We start from the raw sequence: 27,902 nt of genomic DNA on the forward strand, positions 1-27,902 counted from the left end.
CTTAAACCTCTAGTTCTGGACTCCACCACCCTTTTGACTTTGCTCTTTTTACCCGATCCATGCCCCTCATGATTTTATAAACCTCTGTAAGGTCACCCCTCAGCCTCCGACGCTCCAGAGAAAATAGCCACAGCTGTTCAGTCTCTCCCTGTAGCTCAAATCCTCCAACCCTGGCAACATTCTTGTAAATCTTTTCTGAACCCTTTCAAGTTTCACAACATCCTTCCAATAGGAAGGAGACAAGAATTGCACGCAATATTCCAATAGTGGCCTAACCAATGTCCTGTACAGTCACATCATGACCTCTCAACTCCTGTACTCAGTACGCTGACCAATAAAGGAAAGCATAACATATGCCTTCATCACTATCCTATCAACCTGTTACTCTACTTTCAAGGAGCTACGAACCTGCACTCCAAGGTCTCTTTGTTCAGCAACACTCCCCAGGACCTTTCCACTGAATGTATAAGTCCTGCTTTATTATCCAAATGAGACAGGCGGGGAGTATTTTGTTCGGATAATTGATCTGTTAATCAATCCAATATGGGCGGTACGGTGGTTCAGTGGTTAGCACTGCTGCCTCACACTACCAGGGTCCCAGCTTCGATTCCAGCCTCTGGCATCTGTGTAGAGTTTGCACATTCTCTGCGTGGGTTTCCTCTGGGTGCTCTGGTTTCCTCCCACAATCCAAAGATGTCCAGGTCAGGTGAATTGGCCACGCTAAATTGCCCATAGTGTTAGTCAGAAGGAAATGGGTCTGGGTGAGTTACTCTTCAGGGGGTTCGTGTGGACATGTTGGGCCGAAGGGCCTGTTTCCACACTGGAGGGAATCTAATCTAAACAAGTGGTAATTTGAGTGCCAGTTAGCAAATATTTCTCGGTTATCCGGCAATGTACCTCATAATGCGGTTAAATTGAATGCTGAGTTACCGAATGCCGTTTTTACGGGACTTTGAGATCGCATTTGGATAATCCGAAGTTTGGATGGTTGAGGTTGTACTGAATATGTTAATTATATTGTGATGGCAGTCAGTTGAAGGGTGTTGCTTAATTAAATACTTATAACGCAAGAGTGCTGGATTGCTGGCAGCAAGTTTATATAGATAATACTTCACTCTTTGAGTTAATCTGTTATCAAGGGAATTATTAGCATCCTTATCTCACTTGGGATTAGGTAACAGCCTTAATGAACTTCCTGAGGAAGTGATAGATATGGATACAATTACAACATTTACAAGACATTCGGATAGATACTTGAATAGAAAAGGTTTGGAGGGATATGGGTCAGGTGGGACTAGTTTAGTTTGGCAACATATTCAGCATGGACTGGTTGGACCAAAGGGTCTGTTTCAGTGGGGTAATGTGGATGTGCGGTGTTGAACTGGGGTAGACAAAGTTATAGATCAGGCAAAAGTGAGGACTGCATATACTGGAGATTAGAGTCGAGAATGTGGTGCTGGAAAAGCACAGCAGGTCAGGCAGCATCCGAGGAGCAGGAGAATCGACGTTTTGGGCAAAAGCCCTTCATTTGGGAATGAGGCTGGGAGCCTCGGGCGTGGAGAGATAAATGGGAAGGGGGTAGGGCTGGGGGGAAGGTAGCTGACAGTGCAATGGGTGGATGGAGGTGGGGCAAAAGGTAATAAATTAGAGGGGAGGGTGGAGTGGGAAGGAAGGTGGACAGGTGGGACAGGTCATGAGGGTGGTGCTGAGCTGGAAGGTTGGAACTGGGGTAAGGTGGGGGGAGGGGAAATGAGGAAACTGGTGAAATCCACATTAATGCCATGGAGTTGGAGGGTCCCAAGGTGGAAGATGAGGCATTTTTCCTCCAGGCATTGGGTGGTAAGGGAGTGGTGATGGAGGAGGCCCAGGACCTGCATGTCTTCGGCAGAGTAGGAAGGGGAGTTGAAGTGTTTGGCCACGGGGCAGTGGGGTTGCTTGGTGCAGGTGTCACACTACACCAGGTTATAGTCCAACAGGTTTGTTTGGAAGTATTAGCATTCGGAGCACTGCTCCTTCATCAGGTAGCTATGGAGCAGGATCATAAGACACAGAATTTACAGCAAAAGGTCACAGCGTCGTGCATGCAACTGATCCGATATATTGAACAAACCTAAATTGCTGTTAAGTCTTTCATCTTTTAGAATGGGTTGCAGGTTTCAGTTCATTAGTATGTAAATCCCAGAACTTCTTTCAAATCACATTCTCAAGATAGCTTAAAGTTTTTTTAAAAAGAAGTGGCACCTCAGCTTAGACAATGCATTAAAGGTGTGAGGTTAGGGTTTGTCTGTATCCCAATCTTGAGTCAGACTGGTTCTATTTCCAGAGTAGGAGTTTATGACTATGACAATTAGCTGATTGAAGGCTGCAAAATAGGTAAGACAATTGGCTTTTCGAATCTGTGGCTACCTCCTGATAGAGTCATAAAGTCATAGAGTAAAAGGAGTTACAGGACAAAAGGAAAACCTCCAGCTCATCATGCCATCAAACATTCATCTCGTCTTCTCCCATTTTCCAGCAAGCATTCGGTTATGTTACCTAAAAGGTTGTTGCAAAGACCCTTTTGTCTTTGAGTTGTCTTTTCTGGTGGAACCGTTGACAGGTGAGCTTCATTGAGTAGTCAGAAAATCCTCACTGTGGTTCCCTCACTGTCAGCAATTAAAGGAACATTGCATCAAAATATGAGCATTGGAGAAAAAACAAAGGACAGGAAAATTTTTAAGCTCCTGTAATGAATTTTGTTGCACCTCCCCAGTTTACCAGAGGGTAGTTTCCTGTGTGTTTTTTTTAAATTAGAAACATCAAACAACAGGCAGAGAAGGCAACTAAAACTTGTTGCCCTAAAAAACCTGTTAAGGCTGGAGGTTGCATTGGAATCTGAGTTATTAACCGCAGTTTGAGGCTGGAGCACAGTACTCCCACCAGTCCTGCTTTTGTGTGTTGGTCTAAGGCCTCAATTGTCAGTGGTAGAGAATAGACCATCCAGAAGTCTTAACCAGAAGAGGCACTTGTCTTAGATAACAAAAGGAAGTTTACTCCACAGTAGGAATAGGTACAAGTTAACAGGCTAGGCATAACTATTGAAGAGCGGTTGTGATGTAAGTTTTGTCTCCTGCAAGGTTTCTTCACCCTGATGTGGCAATGCCTTTATTAACCCCCATAATGCAAGAGCTAGACATATGTAACATAGTATTGAAGGATCCAACAGAATGTTTGTTATAGATCATTGTTACATACAACTATTACATTCACAGACACAGAAGTCTCTAGGTTTGAACTAAGCTGTTCAGTTACAAAGAGTCACTTTGTTTTCATGTTATATTTTAAGTGACAGGAGTTAAAATGCAACTTAGATCCTCAAACCCTCAGATTACATTCTACAATACAGTCGTGCTATTGTAAGTATGTCTCTGACAAAACTATCAGGAGCAGGTCTGTCTCCATTAGGACCTCATGCCAGACCATGTGAATCCCCACCCAAAGATTAGTGACATCAGCAGATTGAGTGGACATTAATACAACTTTGGCATAAAACTTCTCAGAACCATAACTTTGTACAACAGTGGTCAATTGGTAATTTCAAAATGGAACGTTAGATTTTTATTTGGCAAGTTTGAATAAAATTGAAGTTAAAATACAAATAAGCGGTGATGTAACTGAATGGCAGAACAGGCTTGAGGGATTAAATGGCTTACTCCCTTAAGGCTCCTGTTGTGGATCTCAAATCACCCCCACCTTTCCTCTTAACTAGGCCATTCCAATTTTTTTAAAGTTGTTCCAGGTTTTTCCAAAGAGACTCCATAGCAAGCAGCAGAAGCTGTGACTTCAGATGAAAAAGGTGCCTCCATACCCTGGGTTTACTACAGTCCCAGTGTTTGATATGATTAGATTAGATTACATTACAGTGTGGAAACAGGCCCTTCGGCCCAACAAGTCCATACCAACCCGCCGAAGCGCAACCCACCCAGACCCATTCCCCTACATTTATCCCTACACCTAATACTATGGGCAATTTAGCATGGCCAATTCACCTAACCTGCACATCTTTGGACTGTGGGAGGAAAGCGAAGCACCCGGAGGGAACCCACACAGACACGGGGAGGACGTGCAAACTCCACACAAAGAGTCACCTGAGGCGGGAATTGAACTCGGGTCTCTGGTGCGGTGAGGCAGCAGTGCTAACCACTGTGCCACCGTGCCACTCACAAATGCTTTCCCTGGAAGGTAGAGGAGGGGGGTGTCTCACTACATTCTCCTTGTTGTCAAGTCATGTGCAATATTGACCCAGCAGTGAGCTTAACCGAAGGCGGAAGAGTCGTCAGTCCAGCAAGATATCCTCCAAAGCATTTTTCCCAGATCATCATCTTCATCTTTCAAATGGACCAGACCAAACCCCCTTCAAACCCCCTTCGAGGAGATAGTCTAGACCATAACTTTTTATCTTATTTAGAGGCAAGTGTAAGATGCTATGTTCTAGATGTATTTCAATTGCTTACACTGTTCGGCTTGAAGCAGAACTTTATTCTTACCCAATGGTTAAAATACAAAAGGAAGAAGAATTGATATAATTGGAAAACTTAACAGAATAATTATTTAACTACTAAAGAACAACTGTTCCAATATAACAACATCCCATAAATGCACCATGGCAAAGGCAAATTCAGTAAAATAGATTGTCTCACAGGCCATGTTTCTCTAGTCCAGGAGGAAACAACATCAGGAGAAAACTCTGGCAAAGAGAGATAGATAGATAGAGAGAGAGAGAGAACTCAAACTTTTAGCAGCAGCTAAGAGAGATGTTACAGCATCCACAGCCAAAATCCAACCAACTACTGAAAGCTGAACTAAAACTCTGGTTCTGTGGGAGACTGACCCCACCCGTTCAGGCTACTTCTATTGTTCCAACTTTAAATTTTAAAAAACCCAAGGCATCACAAGCTGTTTGTGTTATTGGTTTGGAACAGACACTCACTACCTCTGTCTCAACCTCTCTTCATAAAAGAAAGGTCAAAGTACACTTCTTAAAATATAGTGTCATCACAACACCTCTCCTTTGAGGCTCATGTTACCACAGTGACAGGAAGAATGAGCTGATTATCAAGTCCCACTACTCCTCTAATCACACCATTTGTACATGTGTTGATTCAGTCACCAAAATACCAGGCGGTCCTCTTTTGTAATACAATCCAGAATATAAGTGGATTTGGGGGGGTCTTCAATTAATTTTAAAAAAAACACTTATTCTGAAACAAAATTTCTTCTTATAAAAAGTTCCAAGATTTAATCCAGAATAAGAACCATAGCTCATTTAACACCATGAACTGACACCTCCCCTCCCCACACACACACACACACACACACACCACACACACATCCAAACACACCACACACCACACACACATATATACACACACACACACCACACACACATCCACACACACACCACACACACACATCCAAACACACCACACACACATCCACACACACACCACACACACACATCCAAACACACCACACACACACCACACACACACGTCCACACACACACACCACACACACACCACACACACACATCCACACACACCACACACATCCACACTCACACACACCACACACCACACACACTTCCACACACACACCACACACACTCACACATCCACACACACCACACACACACATCCACACACACCACACACACCCACACATCCACACACACACCACACACACTCACACATCCACACACACACCACACACACACATCCACACACACATACACACCACACACACATCCACACACACACCACACACACCCACATATCCACACACACCACACATATCCACACTCACACACACCGCACACCACACACACACATCCACACACACACATCCACACACACACATTCACACACACACACACATCCACACACACCACACACACCGCACACCATACACACACATCCACACACACACATTCACACACACACACACACACCACACACATCCACACACACCACACACACACACACATTCACACACACACACCACACACACACATCCACACACACCACACACCACATACACACACCACACACCCACACATCCACACACACCACACATATCCATGCTCACACACACCACACACCACACACATCCACACACACCACACACACCCACACATCCACACACACCACACACATCCACCCTCACACACACCACACACACCACACATCCACACACACCACACACATTCACACACACACATCCACACACACCACACACACATCCACACACACACACCACACACACTCACACATCCACACACACACCACACACACATCCACACACACACACCACACACACTCACACATCCACACACACACACACTCACACATCCACACACACACCACACACACATCCAAACACACCACACACACCCACACATCCACACACACACCACACACACACATCCAAACACACTACACACACATCCACACACACACCACACACACCCACACATCCACACACACCACACACACACATCCACACACACACCACACACACCCACACATCCACACACACCACACATATCCACACTCACACACACCACACACACCACACACATCCACACACACACATCCACACACACACCACACATCCACACACACACCACACACACATCCACACACACCACACACATCCACACACCTACACACACCACACACACCCACATATCCACACACACATCCACGCACACACATCCACACACACATCCACACACACACATCCACACACACACCACACATCCACACACACACCACACACACATCCACACACACCACACACATCCACACACCTACACACACCACACACACCCACATATCCACACACACATCCACGCACACACATCCACACACACATCCACACACACACCACACACACCCACACATCCACACACACCACACACATCCACATCCACACACACACACACACATCCACATCCACACACACACACCACACACACCCACACATCCACGCACACACTACGCACAGCACATACCACACACACATCCACACACACAAACACCACACACACACATCCACACACACACCACACACACATCCACACACACACCACACACACACAAACACACACACATCACCACACACATCCACACACGAACACACACACACAAACACACACATACACATACACACATACACACATGCACCCACACACACCACACACACACATCCACACACACACCACATACACACACATCCACACACACACATCCACGCACACACACACACCACAAACACACACACAAACATACACACATACACACACACACCATATACACACACATCCACACACACACCACGCACACATCCACACACACCAGACACATCCACACTCACACACAGCACATACCACACACACATCCACACACACAAACACCACACACACACATCCACACACACACATCCACACACACACCACACACACATCCACACACACACCACACACACACAAACACACACACATCACCACACACATCCACACACGAACACACACACACAAACACACACATACACATACACACATACACACATGCACCCACACACACCACACACACACATCCACACACACACCACATACACACACATCCACACACACACATCCACGCACACACACACAAACATACACACATACACACACACACATCCACACATCCACACACACACATCCACACACACACACCACACAGAAACACACACACACTTAACCACATACACATCCACACCCACAAACACACACACACACACATCCACACACACACATCCACACACACACACATCCACACACACACACATCCACACACACACACCACACACACACACATACACACACACTTTGTAGAGAGGCTTCTTCTCATGCACAAAAGCAAAAGATACTCCTTTCGGCCAAGGGTCTGAGAATAAAGCATGAAATTGGATACAGATGCACAGAATGCTGGAGAAATTCAGCAAGTCTGACAGCATCTTTGGAGAGAGGAGAAAGTGAGGATTACAGACGCTACAGAGTCAGAGTCAAAAACGGTGGCGCTGGAAAAGTACAGCAGGTCAGGCAGCATCCGAGGAACGTCCTGATGAAGGGTTCATGCCCAAAACATCAACTGTCCTGCTGTGTTTTTTTCTCAACATCTGTGGAGAGAGAAAAATGAAGTTAACATTTCTAGTCCAGCATGACTTATTCAGAACTTCAGGAGTTCTATTGGACATTTGGTGTCTAATCCGACCCTTTCTCAGAACTTCAGAGGAAGGGTCATATGAGACACAAAACGTTAATTCTGTTTCTCGCTCTGCACGAGCTGCTGGACCTGCAGCATATTATGTGTCTGTTTCCGGCCACTGCAGTATTTTATTTTTATGTGACAGAATTTGGTGACTGCTCATGGTCCACAGTGTTTCCTATCGACAAAATCAAATCGCTGATCATTGTCAAGGGTGATGGAAGATCTTCAGCTTGGATTGAAAGTAGGCTGGATCTGAATCTTTGGAAAGAGTTCAGCTTTGCAGGAATTATATATTAGTCAGTAGTACTGATATTTAACAGATCCCAGAAACTTCTGCTGATAGAGGGAGTTGGGGGGAGTGTTCCTTACTTACATCTGTAAAACAATGTGTCAGGAAAGGGGTGTTGGTACTGTCTTAGATAGAGGCCTCTTCAAAACCAGGTTTTCCTGCATTCATGGACTATAAACCTATACTCCCTAAAAGCTTTACTGAACTTCTTTCTAAAAAGTTACTTGACCTTCAGCAAACAACAGGTGAACCCTATTGTAAGTGTTGCATTAATTTAAGATTAGATTCCCCACAGTGGGGAAACAGGCCCTTCAGCCCAACAAGTCCACACCGACCCTCTGAAGAGTAACCCACCCAGACCCATTTCCCTCTGACTAATGCACCTAACACTATGGGCAATTTAGCATGGCCAATTCACCTGACCTGCCCATCTTTGGACTGTGGAAGGAAACCCACGCAGACCCTGGGAGAATGTGCAACTCAGAAACCATGCAGCAAAATCATTGAAATGTCCAAACGGTTCCATATGATCCAGCTTTGTCACAGTGACCTCGAGTGCGAATGTGCATTCCCCAACAGCTGCACCACACAAAATGCGCGAGAAGAGTTTGTGTTTAAAAATGTTTGTGTCAGAACTATGGCAACGTCAACCCAGGGGAACTGAGGCTGCCTTAAGATTTCCCTTTTAACCTCCAGTATTTAGTGCAGTTGTGTCTTGCCTGAAATGCTAGCACGTCCCCACTAGATGGTGCTCAGGTCACTGCTCTCCCAGATGCAGTGAAATGTTGCCCTGTCCAACCCAACCTCATGATAACAGAGAAACTCCTACCTAGAGACTAAACTGGAGTGTGAGATGCAGGGAATAATGTCTGTGTTCAACAAAACTGTTTGTTTTGTCTTATATTTCAATGTTTGCTCATTTAAAACCACTGCCAAGGTACATTTGGTTTCTAATTTATGCATAACCTGTGTTTTTTGTTTTCTTGAACACTTGTCCTCATTGAGTTTAAGCGTTAGACATCAGGGTAGTGGAGCATTAGTTTGTATGTGTGTCAGTATGTATACTGTGTCGACTTACTTGAGGTACTTTCACTTACAGTATCCGGCAGTATGAGTTACTGGGAAATAAAGCAATTATGGCTATTATTGCAAGAACAGGAGAGGCAAAGAAAGTTGGTAAATTGGTAGTTTCTTTTGTATTCATTGGTGGGATAAGGGCATCACTGGCCACGCCAGCATTTATTTTCCAGAGGGCATTTAAGGGTCAACTGCATTGCTGTGGGCCCAGACCTTGCCAGGTAAGGATGGCAGTTTCTTTCCTTGAAGGGCATTAGTGAACCAGGTGGTTTTTTTTATGACAATCAATTCGTGTTTATTGTTATTTCCAGATTTTTGATTGGCTTCAAACTCCACCATCTGCCATGGCAGGATTTGAAACCAGGCCCCCAGAATATCACCTGGGTCACTGGGGTTAATAGTTCAGTGATAATACCACTAGGCCATCACCTCTCCACTCTACAGGGCTCTTCAGTTTGATGGAAGCATCTCTAAATGAGTTACTTCAGTCATGCAGCCTGAATACTGAATCTTGCTGAATCCTGTTCTCCCAGTTCCCCTCTCAATGCTCACGGAACATGGGCACCCACATGGCAACACCTGTATTTTAAAATGCCCTCCTTCGATCCTAAACCCCTCAATGGTTTTATGCTTTCTCGCCACCATCTGCCATTCCAGATTTATTTGTGGATACCTCTGGGCCACTCCAATTATTTCACATCTCTGGTTTCCGTTTCTCCATCCCATACTTTCAGCTGAATCGCTTTGTTTCTCTCTCCCCTTTTCAAAGCTCCTAAACCTCTTTCTTTTCCCCTTTATTGATTTGTTTCGTTATTCGATCAGGACTTATTGCCCAGAGGGCAGTTAAGAGTCAGCCATATTGCTGTGGGTCTGGAGTCACATGTAGGTCAGACCAGGTCAGGATGACAGTTTCCTTCCCTAAAGGGGGGTTAGTGAACCAGATGGGTTTTTCCAATAATTGACACTGGATTCATGGTCATCATTAGATTCTTAAATCCGGATATTAATTAAGCTTAAGTTCCATGTTTTTGCCATGGATTCAAACCCAGGTGCCCAGAACATTACTTGGGTCTCTGAATTAACAGTCCAGCAATAATACCACTAGGCCATCGCCTCCCTAATACTGACCAAGACATTGATTTTTTTATCCTAGTATCGCCAATGTAGGGTAACAGCACGTGTTGTCTACACTATGAGACAGCAAGCTCTTACTAATCTCATGACATTAGCTGGCTCCTGACATTTCAACCCGTGGGAGATAGAAAATATCAGTCATTGATGGTGCTGCGGGAGGGAAAATAGTTAGGTCCAAGAAAGAAGCAGGGCAGTAATGTTTAGATTAGACTCTCTCCAGTGTGGAAACAGGCCCTTCGGCCCAACAAGTCCACATCAACCCTCCGAAGAGTAACCCACCTCCCTCTGATTAATGCACTAACACTATGGGCAATTTAGCACGGCCAATTCACCTGACCTGTACATCTTTGGACTGTGGGAGGAAACCCACGCAGACACAGAGAGGATGTGCAAACTCCACACAGACAGTTGCCCGAGGCTGGAATCGAACCTGGGGCTCTGTTGCTGTGAGGCAGCAGTCTTAACCACTGAGCCATTAATCAGAAGTAAATGCCAATTTGTATATGTTTTGTTCCAAATGGAGCTGAGGCTGTTGTAGTAGTTTTCCTACCTCTGAGCTGGAAAGCTTACCTGTTCAAGTCCTACCTGTTCCAAAGGAGGCAGGTTGATTAAAAATATCAACAGGAACCTGATGTGATCGAGTTGATAGGTAGATGTGACTCACATCTGTGCCACAAGAGGGGGCAGTTGTTCCAATGAAGTCACATAAACTTGACAATGCAAATTGTCTGTGGCGTTTGATGTCTTTTAAAAAGGATTACTTTGTCCAGTGCAAAATAGTGTGCAGAAAAATAATGCCCAAGTTCATCAAACTTGAGAGATGATTTGATTTTAAGGATAAAACAATATCAAATCTCCAGGTCATAAGTTGCCAAATCAAAATGGCATTCTGAATTACTTTTAAGCTGGATGAATATTTTCACGTCATGAAGCATAGGAATAAATAAATTTAAAACTTTAAAGGAAAACTAAAGTCAGTGTTTCCGTGTCAGATTTAGACTCAGCTCATCTGATCTTGAGGCTGCCTGTGGGATCTTGCTGTGCAGCAACATGTCCTACCTCAGAATGGCTATGAGCTGCGATCATTCCTTTGTCCTCAGGAACAGCGCTGTTCTTTCTAAAAGGTAAAGAGAGGACCCTTCCATCTTGAAAAGCTCACCTGAACAGAACAGTAGCCAGGAAGTTCTTGAGGGAGGCTATTTGTGGGGGGAAAAGATTCAGATGTCCAATTATTAACTGAGACAGTTTACCTTCCCTTGAAAAAAAAACAGGAAATGACATCACCCACCTTCAGAAACCAAGACTTACAAATAGAGAGGCGGGACACATCACCAGCGCTTCACCACAGCGCTTCACTAATGATGTTATCTAGTCATGATGACAAAACATCTGAAAACAAACCTTCCAGCTCAGCGAGCTAACTTACATACTTATCACCAACCTGACTACAAATCTTCTCAAAAATCGCTCACTATTAATGTACAAGAATTAAACAAAGCAAGTACAACTAACAATACCATATTTTGCAAAAATGTTCTTCAAGCCCCATTGTTCAATATTACCCACTTCACCCCTCATTACATAAACAAAGACTCTCAATGGACTGCAAACCCTTTGAATGTGTTCAGTCACCCTCCTAAACCAAATACTTCCACTTACTTTTTAAAACTTCAATCCCCAGACTAAAACATATTCTTAAAATGAAAAAATCATCAAGTTTGACATTTGTGGTCAAACCAGCTAGACTTCAACTCCAAAGTTAAAGAGACACTGACCTATTTTGTTATCTTATTTATAGAAACCCATTTCAAGTTTTGATTGGGACATCATGCCTTCGATTGTTGTATTGAAGGCAGTGCGTTTATCAGCTCATGTAAGAGGATTAAAAAATCTTTCATTATTGTAAGGGCCCTTTAACATTCCAAATTCCTCTGCTTCATTGAAGTTATTTGATTTTTCATCCCCCCCAGTTTATGCGGGGGATAACATCCATTTAGTAACAGCATAATGCAACTGAACAAACCTTTGCAGGGTGCGTGCTGTCTCCTATATTTGTTGAAGTTTATAGCAATTTGATGAGTGCAATAATACTTTCTGTCATGGAGCAAAATGTGATTCGGTAAGGTCATGAAAGTTTTCCTTTGTAGCACCACATTCTTGCTCAGAGTGGACATAGGGTAAAATCATAAAATGGGCCAGAGAGTGTTAAAAAGTTTTTTGGGAAACTGCACACTACTGGCGTCACATTGTGATCATTTAATTAACTGAGAGTGAGAGACTGAATGTTCATATGTCCCTTCCATTCTGTACTAAAGCAACTGAATGGAAAGTTACTTCCCAGAGAAACACAGTTGGTATTGAGTCTCGCTTATTGTCTGTTTCTTGTCTGACACCAGGCGTACTCTCAGTCTGACACCAGGCGTAGTGCAGTGTGATTTACAACAAACAGTTCCTGAATTACTTTAGTAACCCTTTCAGAAGTTCCATGTTTGGAAAGTCACTGCCCAGTAAGCTCTACCAAATAGACCCCAAGTTCATAGACAAAAACAGAAATTGCTGGAAAAGTTCTGAGGAAGGCTCGCTCAACCCGAAAGGTTAACTACTTTCTCTCTCCACAGATGCTGCCAGACCTGCTGAACTTTTCCAGAAACTTCTGTTTTCAGCTTCTCCTTTACAGCATCAGTAGTTCTTCCAGTTTCCATTCCCAAATTGATAGACTGGTTACAGCTCAGGAGGAGATCTTCATTAGGCTGCTGGCTAAATCTGGAAAACAGCAGCAAAAATACAGGAATGAGTGATTAACACGCCTTTAGTGGTTATTATTGTTCATGCAGACTCAATGGGCCCAAGGGCCTTTTCTACACTGAGTGAATCTATGACTGTAAATAACCGAAAGAATTGAATTTTTGTGGCACCTTTCACAATCTCAGGCTATTGCAATTCCAAATTAAGTATTTATCAATGCAGCCCGGTGACTCGGTGGTTGGCACTTCGACCTCACAGCGTCAGGGACCCGAGTTTGATTCCACCCTCAGGCGACTGTGTGGAGTTTGCACGTTCTCCCTGTGTCTGTGTGGATTTCTTCCCAGTGCTCCGGTTTCCTCCCAAGGATGTGCAGGTTGGGTGGCTTGGCCATGCTAAGTTGTCCCAGAGTGTCCAGGGATGTGTAGGCTAAGTGGATTAACTATGCAGGGAAATGCAGGGTTATAGGGTAGGGTGGGATACCTTTTGGAGTTGCGGTGTGGACTCAATGGGCTGAACAGCCTGCTTCTACACTGTAGGGGCTCTGTGTGCTTCAGTGCAGGAAACACAATGCTAGCCTTATAGGGACAAACATAGTGAAGTGATAATGTCACTAAATCCAGAATACCAGATAACACTACCAGGGTCATGGGTGCAGATCCCACCATTGTAGCTGTTGGAATTTAATCTCAATTATATATTCTGGAATTAGGAGTTTTTCTTGGTCACAGTGACCAGACAACCTTGGATGAGTATTGCAAAAACCCAACAGGTTGACTTTCGAGAAGAAAGATTTCTATCCTTACCTGGTTTGACTCCTGACAGCGGTTGAGTCTTAAATGTCATATGAAATGGTACAACAAGCCACACAATGCAAGGGATGGGTTAAAATGCTGATTTTGTCCACATGCCAGGAAAGGATAAAGTAAGTGTGTGCGCATGGCAACGTTCCTCCAAACAGCTATCAGATCGTGACCAGACAATTCTGTTTCTTTATGGCGCTGTTAGTTGAGATTACAAAAGGAAGAACTCCTCAGTATCTCTCATGTCCACCCAAGACGGGAGAAGGGTAATGCACTCAGAGTAAAGTTCAGGCTTAACTTGTGTGCCCAGGGCACTGGGGCAAGATTTGAACCCCCAACCTTCCAAAACAAGAACAGTATCAACTGAGCTACAGCTGGCAGGATGAGGGCAAGTTCTCCATAACGGGGTGCATTGGTGATTTAAGTGATGGAGTCAGAAATGGACTTATTCACTCAGTGACTCAATATTAGCTGTTTTAAACATTCCAAAGTTTGAGTTTGAGAGTCACAGTTTAACCAAAAAAAACAGAAGGGGTGGGAGTGGTGAACACATGGATGATTATAAAGTAGTTTATTAAAAACCAATGGTTTCATAATGATGGTTATAAAGTTGATTATTAAAAACCAACAGTTTAATAATGATGATTTTAATGCAGTTTATTAAACAGTGGCAGTTTAGTAATGAAACATGGGCTAAATAGACTGGAAACAGGTACAACTTTGTAGCTGGTAATGGCAGCTTCCTGATCTCCACCCAGAGTGTTAGGGGACTTTCCCCTCACTCAGTCTTCCTCATTCTTCTCTGGTCTTCCTCGCTCTGAGTAAATCAGCCAAATCCCTCCCCCCTCCCCCCCGCCCCCAACATTCCTGGGAGCTCCACATCAATCACTTGTCCCAGGTGGATGAGGAGCTACCTTTCCCAGGCGCGCTGCCCGCCTCAAGGCAAACTTGCAGCTTATTTGCACGTGGCGCCATTGTTAGCTTTTGCCAGACACTTGTTGAGATTTCCCCCTGGCCATCCCCACCCTCTGGCTGCCAAGAAGTGTTTTTTTTTAAATGAGGAGGAGAGGGAACAGGAATTACCTGCTATCAAGTGAAACCATACAATGCCTGGCTATACAAAAATACTAGGAGGAAGTGAGGACTGCAGATGCTGGAGATCAGAGCTTAAAAATGTGTTGCTGGAAAAGCGCAGCAGGTCAGGCAGCATCAAAGGAGAAGGAGAATCGATGTTTCTTCCTGAAGAAGGGCTTATGCCCGAAACGTCGATTCTCCTGTTCCTTTGATGCTGCCTGACCTGCTGCGCTTTTCCAGTAACACAATTATACAAAAATACTCCCCAAAATAACATTTCTTACAACCTACTGCCGTGATAAGTGAAAGTACCAGCAAATGGATTCTTTAACCTGATCCCTTGTAATCAGATCCCAGTCTGTGCCATGAGATACTTGTGTTTGAATAAGGCAACACTCCAAGTGAAGTTTCCCCTCCTTCCCTTTTCTTTTAATGCAAAGGTCAAATTCTGCCCTGGTAACTATTAAACCACGTAATAAGGTGGGAATAAATGGTTTCGCTTTCTCATCAAACACAAAAGAAAAGGCCAAATCAAACTTGTCACTGGCAGGGGACTGGGACCACATAACTATCAATGAGTTCTCATGACAATGGAACTAAAATGAGGTTCTGTATTTGTTCAGATATTCCAACACAGTCAAAGGTCGTAAGGAATAGGAACAGGAGTAGGCTGGTTTACCCCTCTGCCATTCAAGAGCAAACAATTTAGCATTGTTGCTAAGAAGCCATTGACGATGTTTTTTTTATTGTACCCTTCTTATGCTTTCCTTTCCATAAAACCCAATTAACAAAAGGGCTAATGATATATCTATAATGCACACAGGTGATCTCATCTATTGACACTGCTGATTGAAGTTGTGAAAATGAGATTGAATATGATGCTACACCGGCCCTCTGTAATGACCCAAGGAAACCGAATGCTTCAGTACTTGGTTCCATTGCAACAAATTGGCATCCTGAGTTGGGGTTATTATTTGGGCAGTGCTTGCTAAGTCTTGACTCCCACTTAAACCGTGGAGAGGTGACTGGCTGGCTACAGGTGGCTTATGTTGCTTGTTACAAGCCAGCCGACTGTTAGCTACCGACTGCAGCAGTCCCGGTAATGCCTGAAGCTGACTGAAGGAGGCTGTTATACTCATGGCTATCCCCTGACCTGACAGCCAGGGATTGGGTCCTGGGATCAGACCTCTCGAACATACCTGTCAGGACTGTAACAAAGCTTTCAGGTGCCTTTAGTGAATCGCAGTCCAGTGAGTTGTTGTGTGTCCTTTAACTTTTCATAAAATCCGGAAAGGTTCAACACAGTATGAGACTGTTCAGTCCATCATATATCTAACACCACATCACAGCTGTCTTATTTTACCCATTCCTTCATCTTCACAATATACTTACCAAATGTCTTCTTGACCATGATGGATTTAGCTTTATTAGGTTAGTGCATTCCTTACGTGTGTAACTTTTTGTCTACAAAATAATTGTCTACTGTTCAGCTTTAGTTTTAAGCCTAAATTTAGACTTTTAAAAATCATTTAGAGGATGCAATGATCTTTTAAATCAAATAACCCCATTTAACCTTTTGTGTTGCAATGAAATTAATCATTAGTGTTTTAATGTCTCTCTATATTCTATCGACTTTGGAAGTCCAATATCGCCTCTTTTTCCACAATCTCTAATGACCTCCTGTATTAGGCCTAAGAATAATTACATTCCAAAGTGGCCACTCTCATGTAAATGATCAATGTCCAGGTGTTTTACTTTTCTTTAATAGCTGCTAAATTGTGTTATCTTGCATTCAACACTAAGATAGACTCTGGACAGTGTGGAAGCAAGCTGTTCATCCCATCAAGTCCATGAGGACCCTCTAAAGAGCATCCCACCCACATCCATCCCTGTAACCCTGCACACTAAGGGCAATTTAGCATGGCTAAAGCACAACTTTGGACTGTGGGAGGAAACCAGAGCATCCAGAGGAAATGCAAGTAGACACATGGAGAATATAGGAATTCCACACAGCCACCGAGGGTGGAATTGAACCTGGGTCCCCAGTGCTGTGAGGCAGCCATGCTAACTGCTGAGCCACCACACCGTTCCTAAAGATTCCTGTAACTTTAATATAATGGCACCAACTGTTTAAGAGGAGATAGTCCAACACAATGCTGCAAATTTTAGTAAAATTCCTAACCGCGTGGAACGTACCGTTCAATAAAATTGAATTAATGTAGCTACTTGAGAGCAGAAACTCTAAATTCAATTAATTCAAATGCGATATTTTCTCCATGATACAGCAGAATGGTTTTCAAATAAGAACAGTGTGTTAAATTGATGCTGGTAATCATTGCAGCAGTGCAAGGTAGCTCTCCAATGCTGCACTCAAATACCTATTCTTCACATGAGTGCATTAACTGAGTCTTCACAGTCCATTTGTCCAACACCTTCTAATAAGGGATTCATGAAAAGTAATCAGAAATGGGACACTTGACTGTATTGTGTTTTGCTTCCTTAGACCAAGCACATTCCTTGTGCTCTGCATTAGTATGCAGATCATTAATTAAATCTGGGACCTCCCCAGCATACACTAGTCAGTGCCAAACCACGTAGTGCATTTACTGGTGAAGGATTGCATAGGAGCAGGTATTCTCAAAACTAAGCGCAGTCGCCTGAGGAATTGAGTTCAGTCTGGACAAATGGATAGGATCACAGTGCACGTATCGAATGTCCTGTGCAAAGAGGAACAAAAGGGTGTGATTCCAAGGTCAAGAAGGTAGCAATCATTTAAAAAGAGACAGATTCATTGGACTCAACTTCCAATTCTGAAAATACCTTTGATTTTTTTAAGAAAATAACTGGTTTACGTGGCAAAATCTGCTGCAAAGCATGTAATGCTTTCATTTGCCAGTGCCAGTGTTCTAAAAATGTTAACCAATTTGTCCCACTCTGCCCAGCAATTTATCCTTTCAAATACATATCCAATTCTCTTGAAATTTATTATTAAATTTGCTTCCACAGACCATTCAGATAATAATAACTTGCTGTGTAGAAAATAATTCCCATCCTTTCCCCTCTGTCTCTTTTTACAAATCATTGTAAATCTCTGTGTCCTCTGTTTACTGTCACTGCTGCAAGTGAAAGCAATTACTCCCTTTTGTTTCCCAGTCAGACTCCTTTCAATTTCAAACATATCGCGAACCTCCCCTCAACACAGTGGTTAGTGCTGCTGCCTCATAGCACCAGAGTCCTGGGTTCAATCCCAGCCTTGGGTGACTGTCTGTGTGGAGTTTGTACATTCTCCCTGTATCTGCGTGGGTTTCCTCTGGGTGCTCCGGCTTCCTCCCACAGTCCAAAGATATGCAGGCCAGATGAACTGGCCATTCTAAATTGCCCATACTGTTAGCTGCATTAGCCGGAGCAAAATGGGTCTGGGTGGGTTGCTCTTTGGAGGGTTGGTTTGGGCTGAAGGGCCTGTTTCCATAGTGAAGGGAATCTAATCAAAAATTCTATGCTGCAGAAGAACAATCCCTGTTTCATCACTTTCTTCATATGAGCAAAGTACTCATCCGCATTAGCATCCAGAGGAATGTATTTTTCACCTTCTCCAAGGTCCTGAAATCATGGACACATAGATAATAGGAGCAGTAGCAGGCCATTCAGCCCCTCAAGTCAGCTTCAATATTGAATATGGTCTTGGCTGATCATCCAACTCAGTATTCTGTTCCCACTTTCTCCTCAAAGCCATTTGATCCCTTTAGAATTAAGAATTACATTCCTTAAAATGTATTAGCCAGAACTGGACACAACATTCCAAGTGAGGTTTAAGTGCTGAAGTAATTACTTGGAGATGTAAAATGTTGTGGCAATTAAGTAAAGCTCTGGTACAGTCCTGAGGAGTCAGTCAAGTGTTGAACCCAATGATGTAATAATGCCCTTTGAGCACATTATTAGCTTGTTCTGTTGTGTAAGTTCTGTTGTTGCACCCTGTTGAATGTCTTTTTTTGTTGTTGAAACAGTTTTGTACAACCAAGATAAAATGCTTTGTTAGAATAGAAAGAAAGACTAGAGAGAAAAGACATTTTTTTTAAAAAAACTACAAAGTCAACATAACAGGATTGCTCTACATCTCCAAACATTTTTTCTTCTTTTACAACTAACCACAACCAAACCAGGCAGGGCCTAATCATAGCTCCAGATGACCACAAGTCATTCTCAAACTCTGTGATGTAACCTAGCAACTCTAACAGTCATGGGGGAGACATGTCCCGACCCGTAAGTTGCCCGTTTGCAGTGAAGGTGTCATTTGATGACGTCACGTGACAGACTGTCGCTGCGTTGCATGACGTGGGGTCACGTTTTTTATTTGCAGTTGTGACGTGCGTGAATATTATTGCCCATGGTACCGTTAGTAGTCGTTGTAAGTAAACCTGGAGTGCTGATTGGTCTACCTTGACCAGATCGTGACCTTTGACCTTTTTGCTGTTGTAGTGTGAGTTACGTGTTGTGGTGCCTTCTTACATGTGTAATATATTCTTGAGAAAAAAAATGGATATACAGTTGGCTTTATTCCTGCAATCTCCTTGCTATTTCACCACTGGTTATGAGTATTTATGTGAGCAAGTGATGCCTTTTTCATGTCTCCATTTTTAATGACTATCTACAAAAGTAGCGAAGAAATTCAGGGACCTTTTTCACTTGAGTCATAACAGAGTACCTGATGTTCATGCATTTCCAGTATTATCGCACATCATCCCATTACATCAAAATCCTTTTGAAAAAATGTGACACAAAATTGCCAGTATGCTTCTCTATCACAAAGTCCCAGCACAGTCCCATTGGATCATCAGAGCATTTTCGCTCCATTTCAAGTCAAAAGTGATGCGATTAAGTGAACAATATAAGTCACTAATATATGTATATATATATAAAATTATCATTACTCAGGGTTTGGGATTTAAGTCATGCTAATATCCAATCATGTTTGCTATGTCCCTGTACTTCCTGTTTCTGTAGTTTTCTTAACCAGGTTAAAATGGCGGATTGGGAGACTTCAAAAAAACTACTCACTGGGAGAAAAGAAAACGCATCTTGTCTGCTTCCATCCTGAGGTTAACTCAAACTTGGGCCTCAGGCAGTGTCAGCCTATTGTCACTGAGATAAGGACACCCCATCAATTGGCCTGAGACGCTCCACACCAATTCCACAAAGAAACAGTTGGGTGGAGGAGTAGGGCGATGAGGAAGAAGAGGCCAGGAGGGATGGAGGGACTCAGTGAGGAAGAGAGAATGGTCAAAGAGGAAGAAGGGGATTGAAATAACTCCGCTGATATCCCGTCAGCAAGTCACCCTTTATTTACATTTGGAGAGTCCTTGACACTGATCCAGCTCCCTCAAGTGAAAAGGATATCTGACCCTCCTGTTATATAGAGTCATAGAGATGTACAGCACGGAGACAGACCCTTCGGTACAACCCGTCCATGCCGACCAGATATCCCAACCCAATCTAGTCCCACCTGCCAGCACCCGGCCCATATCCCTCCAAATTTATCAGCCAGGGGCTCCCTGATTGAAAATTAACAGCACCAATCAGGGAATACATATTCTATGAGGTGTTATGGATCAGGCCAGCTCCCCTCAAAACATTTCAATGAGGTAGCCCAGACCCTAACTTTGCTCATTGTCTTAAGCAGATCTAAGGTGGATATTCCAGGAGAAATGCTGCTGGTCAAAGCACTTAGTTTCAAACAAAATGGAATTTATTTACAAGATTACCAAAGGAAACACAAACAAGAGAAAACAGAATATAGAATAACTTAACCTATCCAAAAACCCAGCAAATTTTCCCAGCTTAATGATGCCGTTCCAAATACTTGCAACACTTCAAATAAACGCCCGTTTGACACAAAAGGTAAAATCAAACACAGGGTCTTAAAGGAGAGAAGTCAGAGAGTATCAGCCTGGACCTGTTTCTTTGGGTCCAGTAGCTTTTACAACAAACCAAACCAGAGAAGAGCTGAGCTGCGGGAACTGACCACTCCCCTTTCAGTGTACAAGCAACATTTTTTAAAACATAAAAGCCTTTTGCCTGAGGCAGTGTCTGTTAGCTGTAATCAAATTGGCTCTAAAACCTATCAAAACCTGGACTTTTTGGAATCTGTCTTTTATAAGCTCACTGAAAAAAAAAGCCAAGGACAACATAACCTTGTCCTTTAGGACAGAGGTCTACTTGCCTGACCTCATTACATTCACAATATAGGCAATGGGAAAGGAGTGCACTTGAGATGGAGCAACAAGCAGCTGGAAAGGAACGTCAGGACTTATTTGCATCCCTCGGGATTTACATTCAGTGGTAAAATATTTTTTAGCATAAAACCCATAAATCAGTTCAGATTCTTGAGGAATTAGCCTGCCTTTAAACCAGTCCCATCTCTTCCTGGAGTCCACATCCACACTATAAAAGACATCTGCTAAAGAAATTGTTACAGAGTTTAATGCGCAGAATTAAAACCCCTCAGGCACTAAAATGCTTCAATACTTAGAATTTTCATCCAAAAACCCTAAGACTGGCCCTCAATTCTGGCTCGTCTCTCCTTCCATTCAAAATTAAATTGAATAAAGCATGTCCATCCCCAACTTAGAAATTTACTTAATGTCCTGCTCAAAACATTTAGCAGGATGTGAGGACTGCAGATGCTGCAGATCAGAGTCAATGGATGTGGTGCTGGAAACGCACAGCAGGTCAGACAGCATCGTGCCCGAAACATTGATTCTCCTCCTGCTCAAAACATTTGATTGTTTTTGATTCCTCTCCTAAATATTTCAATATATTTGATCTAAATTGATTTCTCCTGCACGATCATGCTATAACATAGCACAGAAATAAAGCTTCTGGTGGGATATAGTCATCAAAACCGTGCAGGAGAAAGTGAGGACTGCAGATGCTGGAGATCAGAGCTGAAAATGTGTTGCTGGAAAAGTGCAGCAGGTCAGGCAGCATCCAAGGAGCAGGAGAATCGACGTTTCTGAAGAAATTCCTGAAGAAGGGCTCATGCCCGAAACGTCGATTCTCCTGCTCCTTGGATCAAAACTGTGCAGTCAGGACTCTTGTGATACAATGGTAGTGTCCCTACCAGGAGACAGGTTCAGTACCCACCTACTCCAGACATGTGCAATAATGTCTCTGAACCAGTTGATCAGAAAAGATTAAAAAATTGTGAAGATGGAAGAAAATGTTGCAATTTTCCTTTGCTTTAACTTAAGACCCTCTTCACAATTGCCCCTGGCACGCTACAAAACCTTGTGCAAAGCAATATTCCCATAATAGCGTTCACCCTTCAACCATTAAGCTTAACATAAACTTCAACAAGAGTTGAAGAGTGCAAGGTGTGAGTGAGAGCGGCAGGGTTTAACAGGCCAAGGGTTGCATACTGCAAGGCAATTTTGTGTTACCTCATTTACTGTAGCTCATTGTAGCTCTGCGAAGATCGCAAAGCAAATGAAAAGGGTCCTCCGATGGATATTGGTGTTGCTGTGGGGTTGCCAGTCGTGATTGTGTTTCATTTCTGGTATCAGAAAAAGCTGCAGTGTTTGCGTTCAATGGAGACTAAAATGAGCATGATTGTTATTTCTATCCCAGCATGCATAAGTGCCAGCATATGAACCACTTAATTTGTTCTGTTTTGTTCATTTTAAATTTATCTTTGGTGAAAATTGTTAATTGAAGAAGCTTGGATGTCTCTGTAACCCTCAGGTACAGTGGATCCTTGAGATTGGATGAGTAGCTAAGCTGCTATTCAGTGGCAAAGCCAGACCGGTTGACATTTGAACATCCTATTCCTTCAGATTTTGTCATTCCATTTGCTACATGTGTAGCCCCATGTTAGAATTCACAATGGACAATCAATGCACATAACAAATATACTGAAGCATTCATATTCCCACCATCCCCACCACTCTCATGGCTTTAATTAGAAACATTCCGAATTGAATCCTAAGAGTGATATTCTGCACAAAGACAATGAAGTAGACACCCATTTAAGCTTTCTGTAACGTCAATCTAGTAAACATTGAGGAATGTGGCACCTTGTTTCCTTGCGCTTCAGGGGTACCCGGTTTCTGTGCGCTAACTGGCACAGGACAGGAAGATCTGGCATTGGTCATTTGGCAAGATGACTCCCCTCAGCTGTGTTGGGAAATGAGCCCTTTAGTTGGCATCTGTGCCTTCAAACAGGCCGTGTAGCAGAGTTGGAAGAGGGAATTAAAATTGACAAGGGCTGCTGCTTTTGAAGGCTAGGCATAAGTGGGTACTGTAGATGCTGGAGATTAGAGTCAAGATTAGTGTGGTGCTGGAAAAGCACAGCAGGTCAGGCAGCATCTGAGGAGCAGGAAAAAAAAAAATCAATATTTTGGGCAAAAGCCCTTCATCAAGAATCTGAAGGCTGCCAGTTTGCCCCATTGGCATGTCAGTTGATGTCCACACACTTCCCAAAAGCAAATCAGCCAATGCCTCTCATTGTCACGAATTGTACTGGAAGAATGTCACTTTTGGGAGAAGAAATGAAGGAAAGGGGAAGGTAGATTTGTAGCTGGAATACATCGAGGTCAGCAGAGTCATGTGATAGATATCCACACCCATGAGGCTGTGTGGACTGTGTGCTGTTTGTGTGTTGTAATCTGTCCATTGTAATCACACAAAACTATTTATCAATCCTGCTGGGATGAAATAAATCATAGGGTTGATCACAGAGCTCACAGCAAGATTTGCTCTTTTGGTGGGATTTCTGGTCAGAATGTTCAAGAATTTAGAAGGTAAAAGGGAAGGTGGAATTTAAAGAGTGATTAAATGGGTCTCGGCCAAAGGTGTGCAGTGTTTGGGATGGGGGGAGGGGACAGAGAATGGTATTCATCACATCAGTTCAGGAAAAATACCAAGAGTGTAATTGGGAAGGGGAACATGATAGATGCAGTAGGATACGAGATTTCTTCAACTGAAAACTGAATAGAAATAGCTATTTTCTGAACATGTACATTCTTGCATTTAAATGTCACCTTCATTATTCAGCCATTCCACCATTAGATCAATGAATACAACAGTATTCCAGTCTTCACATTTTCATGATTCAATCCCTTACGTTAAGCACCTTCTGTCAACTTTTTATTTCTTGAAAATCTGTTGCATCCCATTCAGATTACTTTTCTCAGACATCCTCTAGCGTACGGCAAAGGTTCTTCAGATATCACAAATGTAGCTCACCGGTTAGCACTCTGGCCATTAAGAATGTCATCACTCTTATAAACTTCATTCAAACAGGCAACCTGGTGGGCAGCTCCATTCTTAGTTGTCTCTACTGCTCCCCCCTGCTTCCCGATTGCCATACTAGATAGGAACACAACTACTTTAGCACTCACTTGATGGGAACACAGATACTTCATAACTCAGGTGAGGTCGTGTTTAAGGAAGCCCAGTTAGTGCAATAAGCTTTTCAGTGAATTATGAGACACAATTATTCGACGCCAGTTATGTTAGATGCAGTCAGAATGCATAAGGGGATGTTTACCTGAGCAGGGGGACAAGGGAAATGTTAAGGTCACGATGAAATGAGGCTCAGCTGTCCACTCATTGCTCTTTTGGCTGTCACTTTTCACCTAATCTATTACTGGGGTCAACATAAATGTCCTACCTAAACTTGTGGACCTTGTTCCTGTCAATGCAGATTATTGTCATGAGTGAAACCAGTGATAAGACAGGGATGGTTGTCTGTCGGTTGTCTAACTGTGTTGAAACAATGCAAGTGCCACAGGAGTCAGTCACAGTCATTTTCAAAGGGATCAGCTACTGGCAGAGAAAATCAGGCAGTTAGGTGAATTTTGCTTTTCTTCCGAGGTTGAAGGTCATGTCAGGCACCAGTTGAAATTCCCAAAATCCGGTCCCAGCAGATGAGGCATCTTACTGGGGCTGCAGTTTGGTAAAGTGTCATAATAGGTCAAAAATGGCTTTGAGAACTGAAATGTTACACAGAAAGGAAATGTCATTCAACCCATCTAATCTATTGCATCAGACTCTGTTCATGATGGAATTTTAAGCTACATTGAGTCATAGAGCCACACAGCACCGAAACAGACCCTTCAGCCCAATACATGTATGCTGAACAAGTTTCCGAAACTGAACTTGTCTCATATCTCTCCAAACCTTACCATGTACCTGTCCAAATGTCTTTTAAATGTTGGAATTATACCCACCTCTGCCACTTCCTCTGGCAGCTTGTTCCAGATACGCACGACCCCCTGTATGAAACAGTTGCCCCTCATGTCTCTTCTAAATCTTTTCTTTCTCACCTTTAACCTATGCCATCCAGTTTTGAACTCCCCTACTCTGGGGAAAAGAGCTTGGCTATCCACTCTATCTATGCCCCTCATGATTGTTTAAACCTCTCTGTAGTTGCTCCCAAGCCTTCTATGATGCAGGGAAAAGCATCCCGGCCTATCCAGTTTCTTCCCATAACTTGAAAATCAATTATCCCTTACTTCACAGGACACTGATTTTCATCCACCATTTCCTTAATTATGAAGTAAATAAAGAAACACTGTAAATTTCTCTATTCCCCTTCTCAGTAACGTCTCAAAGGCCAGTTTGACCTCAAAACAACTCTTTCCGAGGAAATCTTTGTTTAAAAAAACCTTAACCTGTGGAGAGAGGAAAGATTTCTCCATCTTTTATTTTCTTTTACTTTGTGAAACTTGTGAGTCATTCTATGCCCTAGCTACCTGAGTTTTAACAAAATTCTGAAATCATTCTCGGGAACTTGAGGATTTCTGGTAGTCATTGAAAGGTTTAGTTACACATTAAACACCTTTTTGTCTTTAGTTTGTTTTGTTTACCCTCTCAGAACTCTGCCAACAAAGAGTATGTTTTGCCACAAATCCATCATGAACTCATTGTTTATCCCGATGCCCGGTTTGGTGTTTGAAGTATCCCATTCTTTTAGATTTTGCAGTCCTCTCATAGATCAAAGGAATTAGCTTGGAGTCACCTATGATTATATTTAAATGCTCGCTATGAATCATGTATAGTCACAACATGACATTCTAACTCAATGGATTGAGTCGAGGAGTTGGGAGGTCATGTTACAGCTGTACAGGAACTTTGGTTCGGCTACTTTTGGAATACTGCATTCAATTCTGGTCCCCTGCTATAGCAAAGATGCTGTTAAACTTGAAAGGGTGCAGAAAAGATTTACAGGGATGTTGCTGGGGCTATTTTCCCTGGAGTATTAGAGATTGATGGGTGACCTTTTGAGGTTTATAAAATCATGAGGGGGCCAGGATGGGGGACTTGCCGAAATCTTTTTCCAAAGGTAGGGGAGTCCAAAACTCAAGGACATAGGTTTAAGGTGAGAGGGGAAAGATTTAAAAGGGACCTAAGGGGCAACTTTGTCACGCAGAGGGTGGTGCATGTATGGAACGAGCTGCCAGAAGAAGTAATAGAGGCTGTTACAATTACAATATTTAAAAGGCATCAGCATAAGTATATGAATAGGAAGGGTTTAGGAGGCTATTGGCCAAGTGCTGGCAAATGGGAAGAGACTAATTTAGAATATCTCGCTGGCATGGATGAGGTGCATCAAAGGGTCTCTTTCCGTGCTGTACAATTCGATGACTGTATACAACATCTCAGTACCAATAAGGAAACTGATATACCGGAGTGACAGTATTTGTTCTTGATTTTGCTGTTGGCCAGGGTCAACTAAAGGGATCTCCGTGTCGTGTCTGAGTTAGAAAACTTTGCTACATACACTGGGAGCAAAAGAAAAAGGGAAAAGTCCCATTTTTCTTTCACAGAAAGTCCTTCCATTTCTGACATTCACCAATTGTTAATGAGGCACTTAACACTGTAGGGAGATGGATAGATTTTGGGGAAAATTCATGATGGCACATTTAAAACATTCATTTTGGATAATTGTAGGGTCTGGCTTTGCCACTGAATTGTTTGATATTGCCAGTTACTGTTTTCCTGTTTTATTAATTCACCGTATTTCTCTTTTCTGTCCATCTCTCTTTCTCTGTCTCTCTCTCTCTCTCTCTTTCTCTCTCAGGATGGAAGCATCACCGCATTCAGTGATTCTTTGTCACAATTACAGTCTGAAAACTATGACTCTTTTATTTTGCTCTGTATCACTGTGGAAGACGACAGATTAGATTTCAAAAGGGGGAGACACTTCAGGAGCAACTGAGGGGGTGGGGGGAGGGGGGGTGGGGGGGGAAACCAAAAATGGAAGAAAGTTGGATGGAAACAAAAAAAAACAAAAACACAAAAAAAAAGACGACAAAAAAAATCATATTCGCACTGGAACTATGATGAGGACGTTGTGACACACCACGACTGAATTAATCCACAAGTACTGAATAACTGTTTTTCAGAGGATTAAATGGTAAATACTAACTTTTAAGAGAAAAAAAACCAAAGCCAGCTGGAAGAGTTTGTGTGCCTACAGCCAACACAACA

At 43.0% G+C, this 27,902-nt stretch overlaps 1 protein-coding gene across 12 annotated transcripts in view; it reads left to right on the forward strand.

Annotated features, from left to right (window-relative positions):
• The window catches only part of LOC140458450 (CUGBP Elav-like family member 4), an 881,222-nt gene extending 853,603 nt beyond the window's left edge, over positions 1-27,619 (forward strand). For 9 of the 12 annotated variants that reach the window (XM_072553037.1, XM_072553038.1, XM_072553036.1 and 6 more), the window contains one exon: positions 27,493-27,619. Coding sequence is in view for 1 of the 12 variants with exons in the window: in XM_072553044.1 (XP_072409145.1) it covers positions 27,493-27,518 (26 nt within the window). In the remaining 11 variants the exon portion in view is untranslated. Of the gene's footprint in view, positions 1-19,573; positions 19,674-27,492 lie in introns of all 12 variants that reach the window. The other 3 variants (XR_011953493.1, XR_011953491.1, XR_011953492.1) reach the window with 2 other exon arrangements.
• Positions 27,620-27,902: the final 283 nt, after the last annotated feature.

Source organism: Chiloscyllium punctatum, chromosome 33 (genome assembly GCF_047496795.1).
Source record: "Chiloscyllium punctatum isolate Juve2018m chromosome 33, sChiPun1.3, whole genome shotgun sequence".
NCBI lineage: Eukaryota > Metazoa > Chordata > Chondrichthyes > Orectolobiformes > Hemiscylliidae > Chiloscyllium > Chiloscyllium punctatum.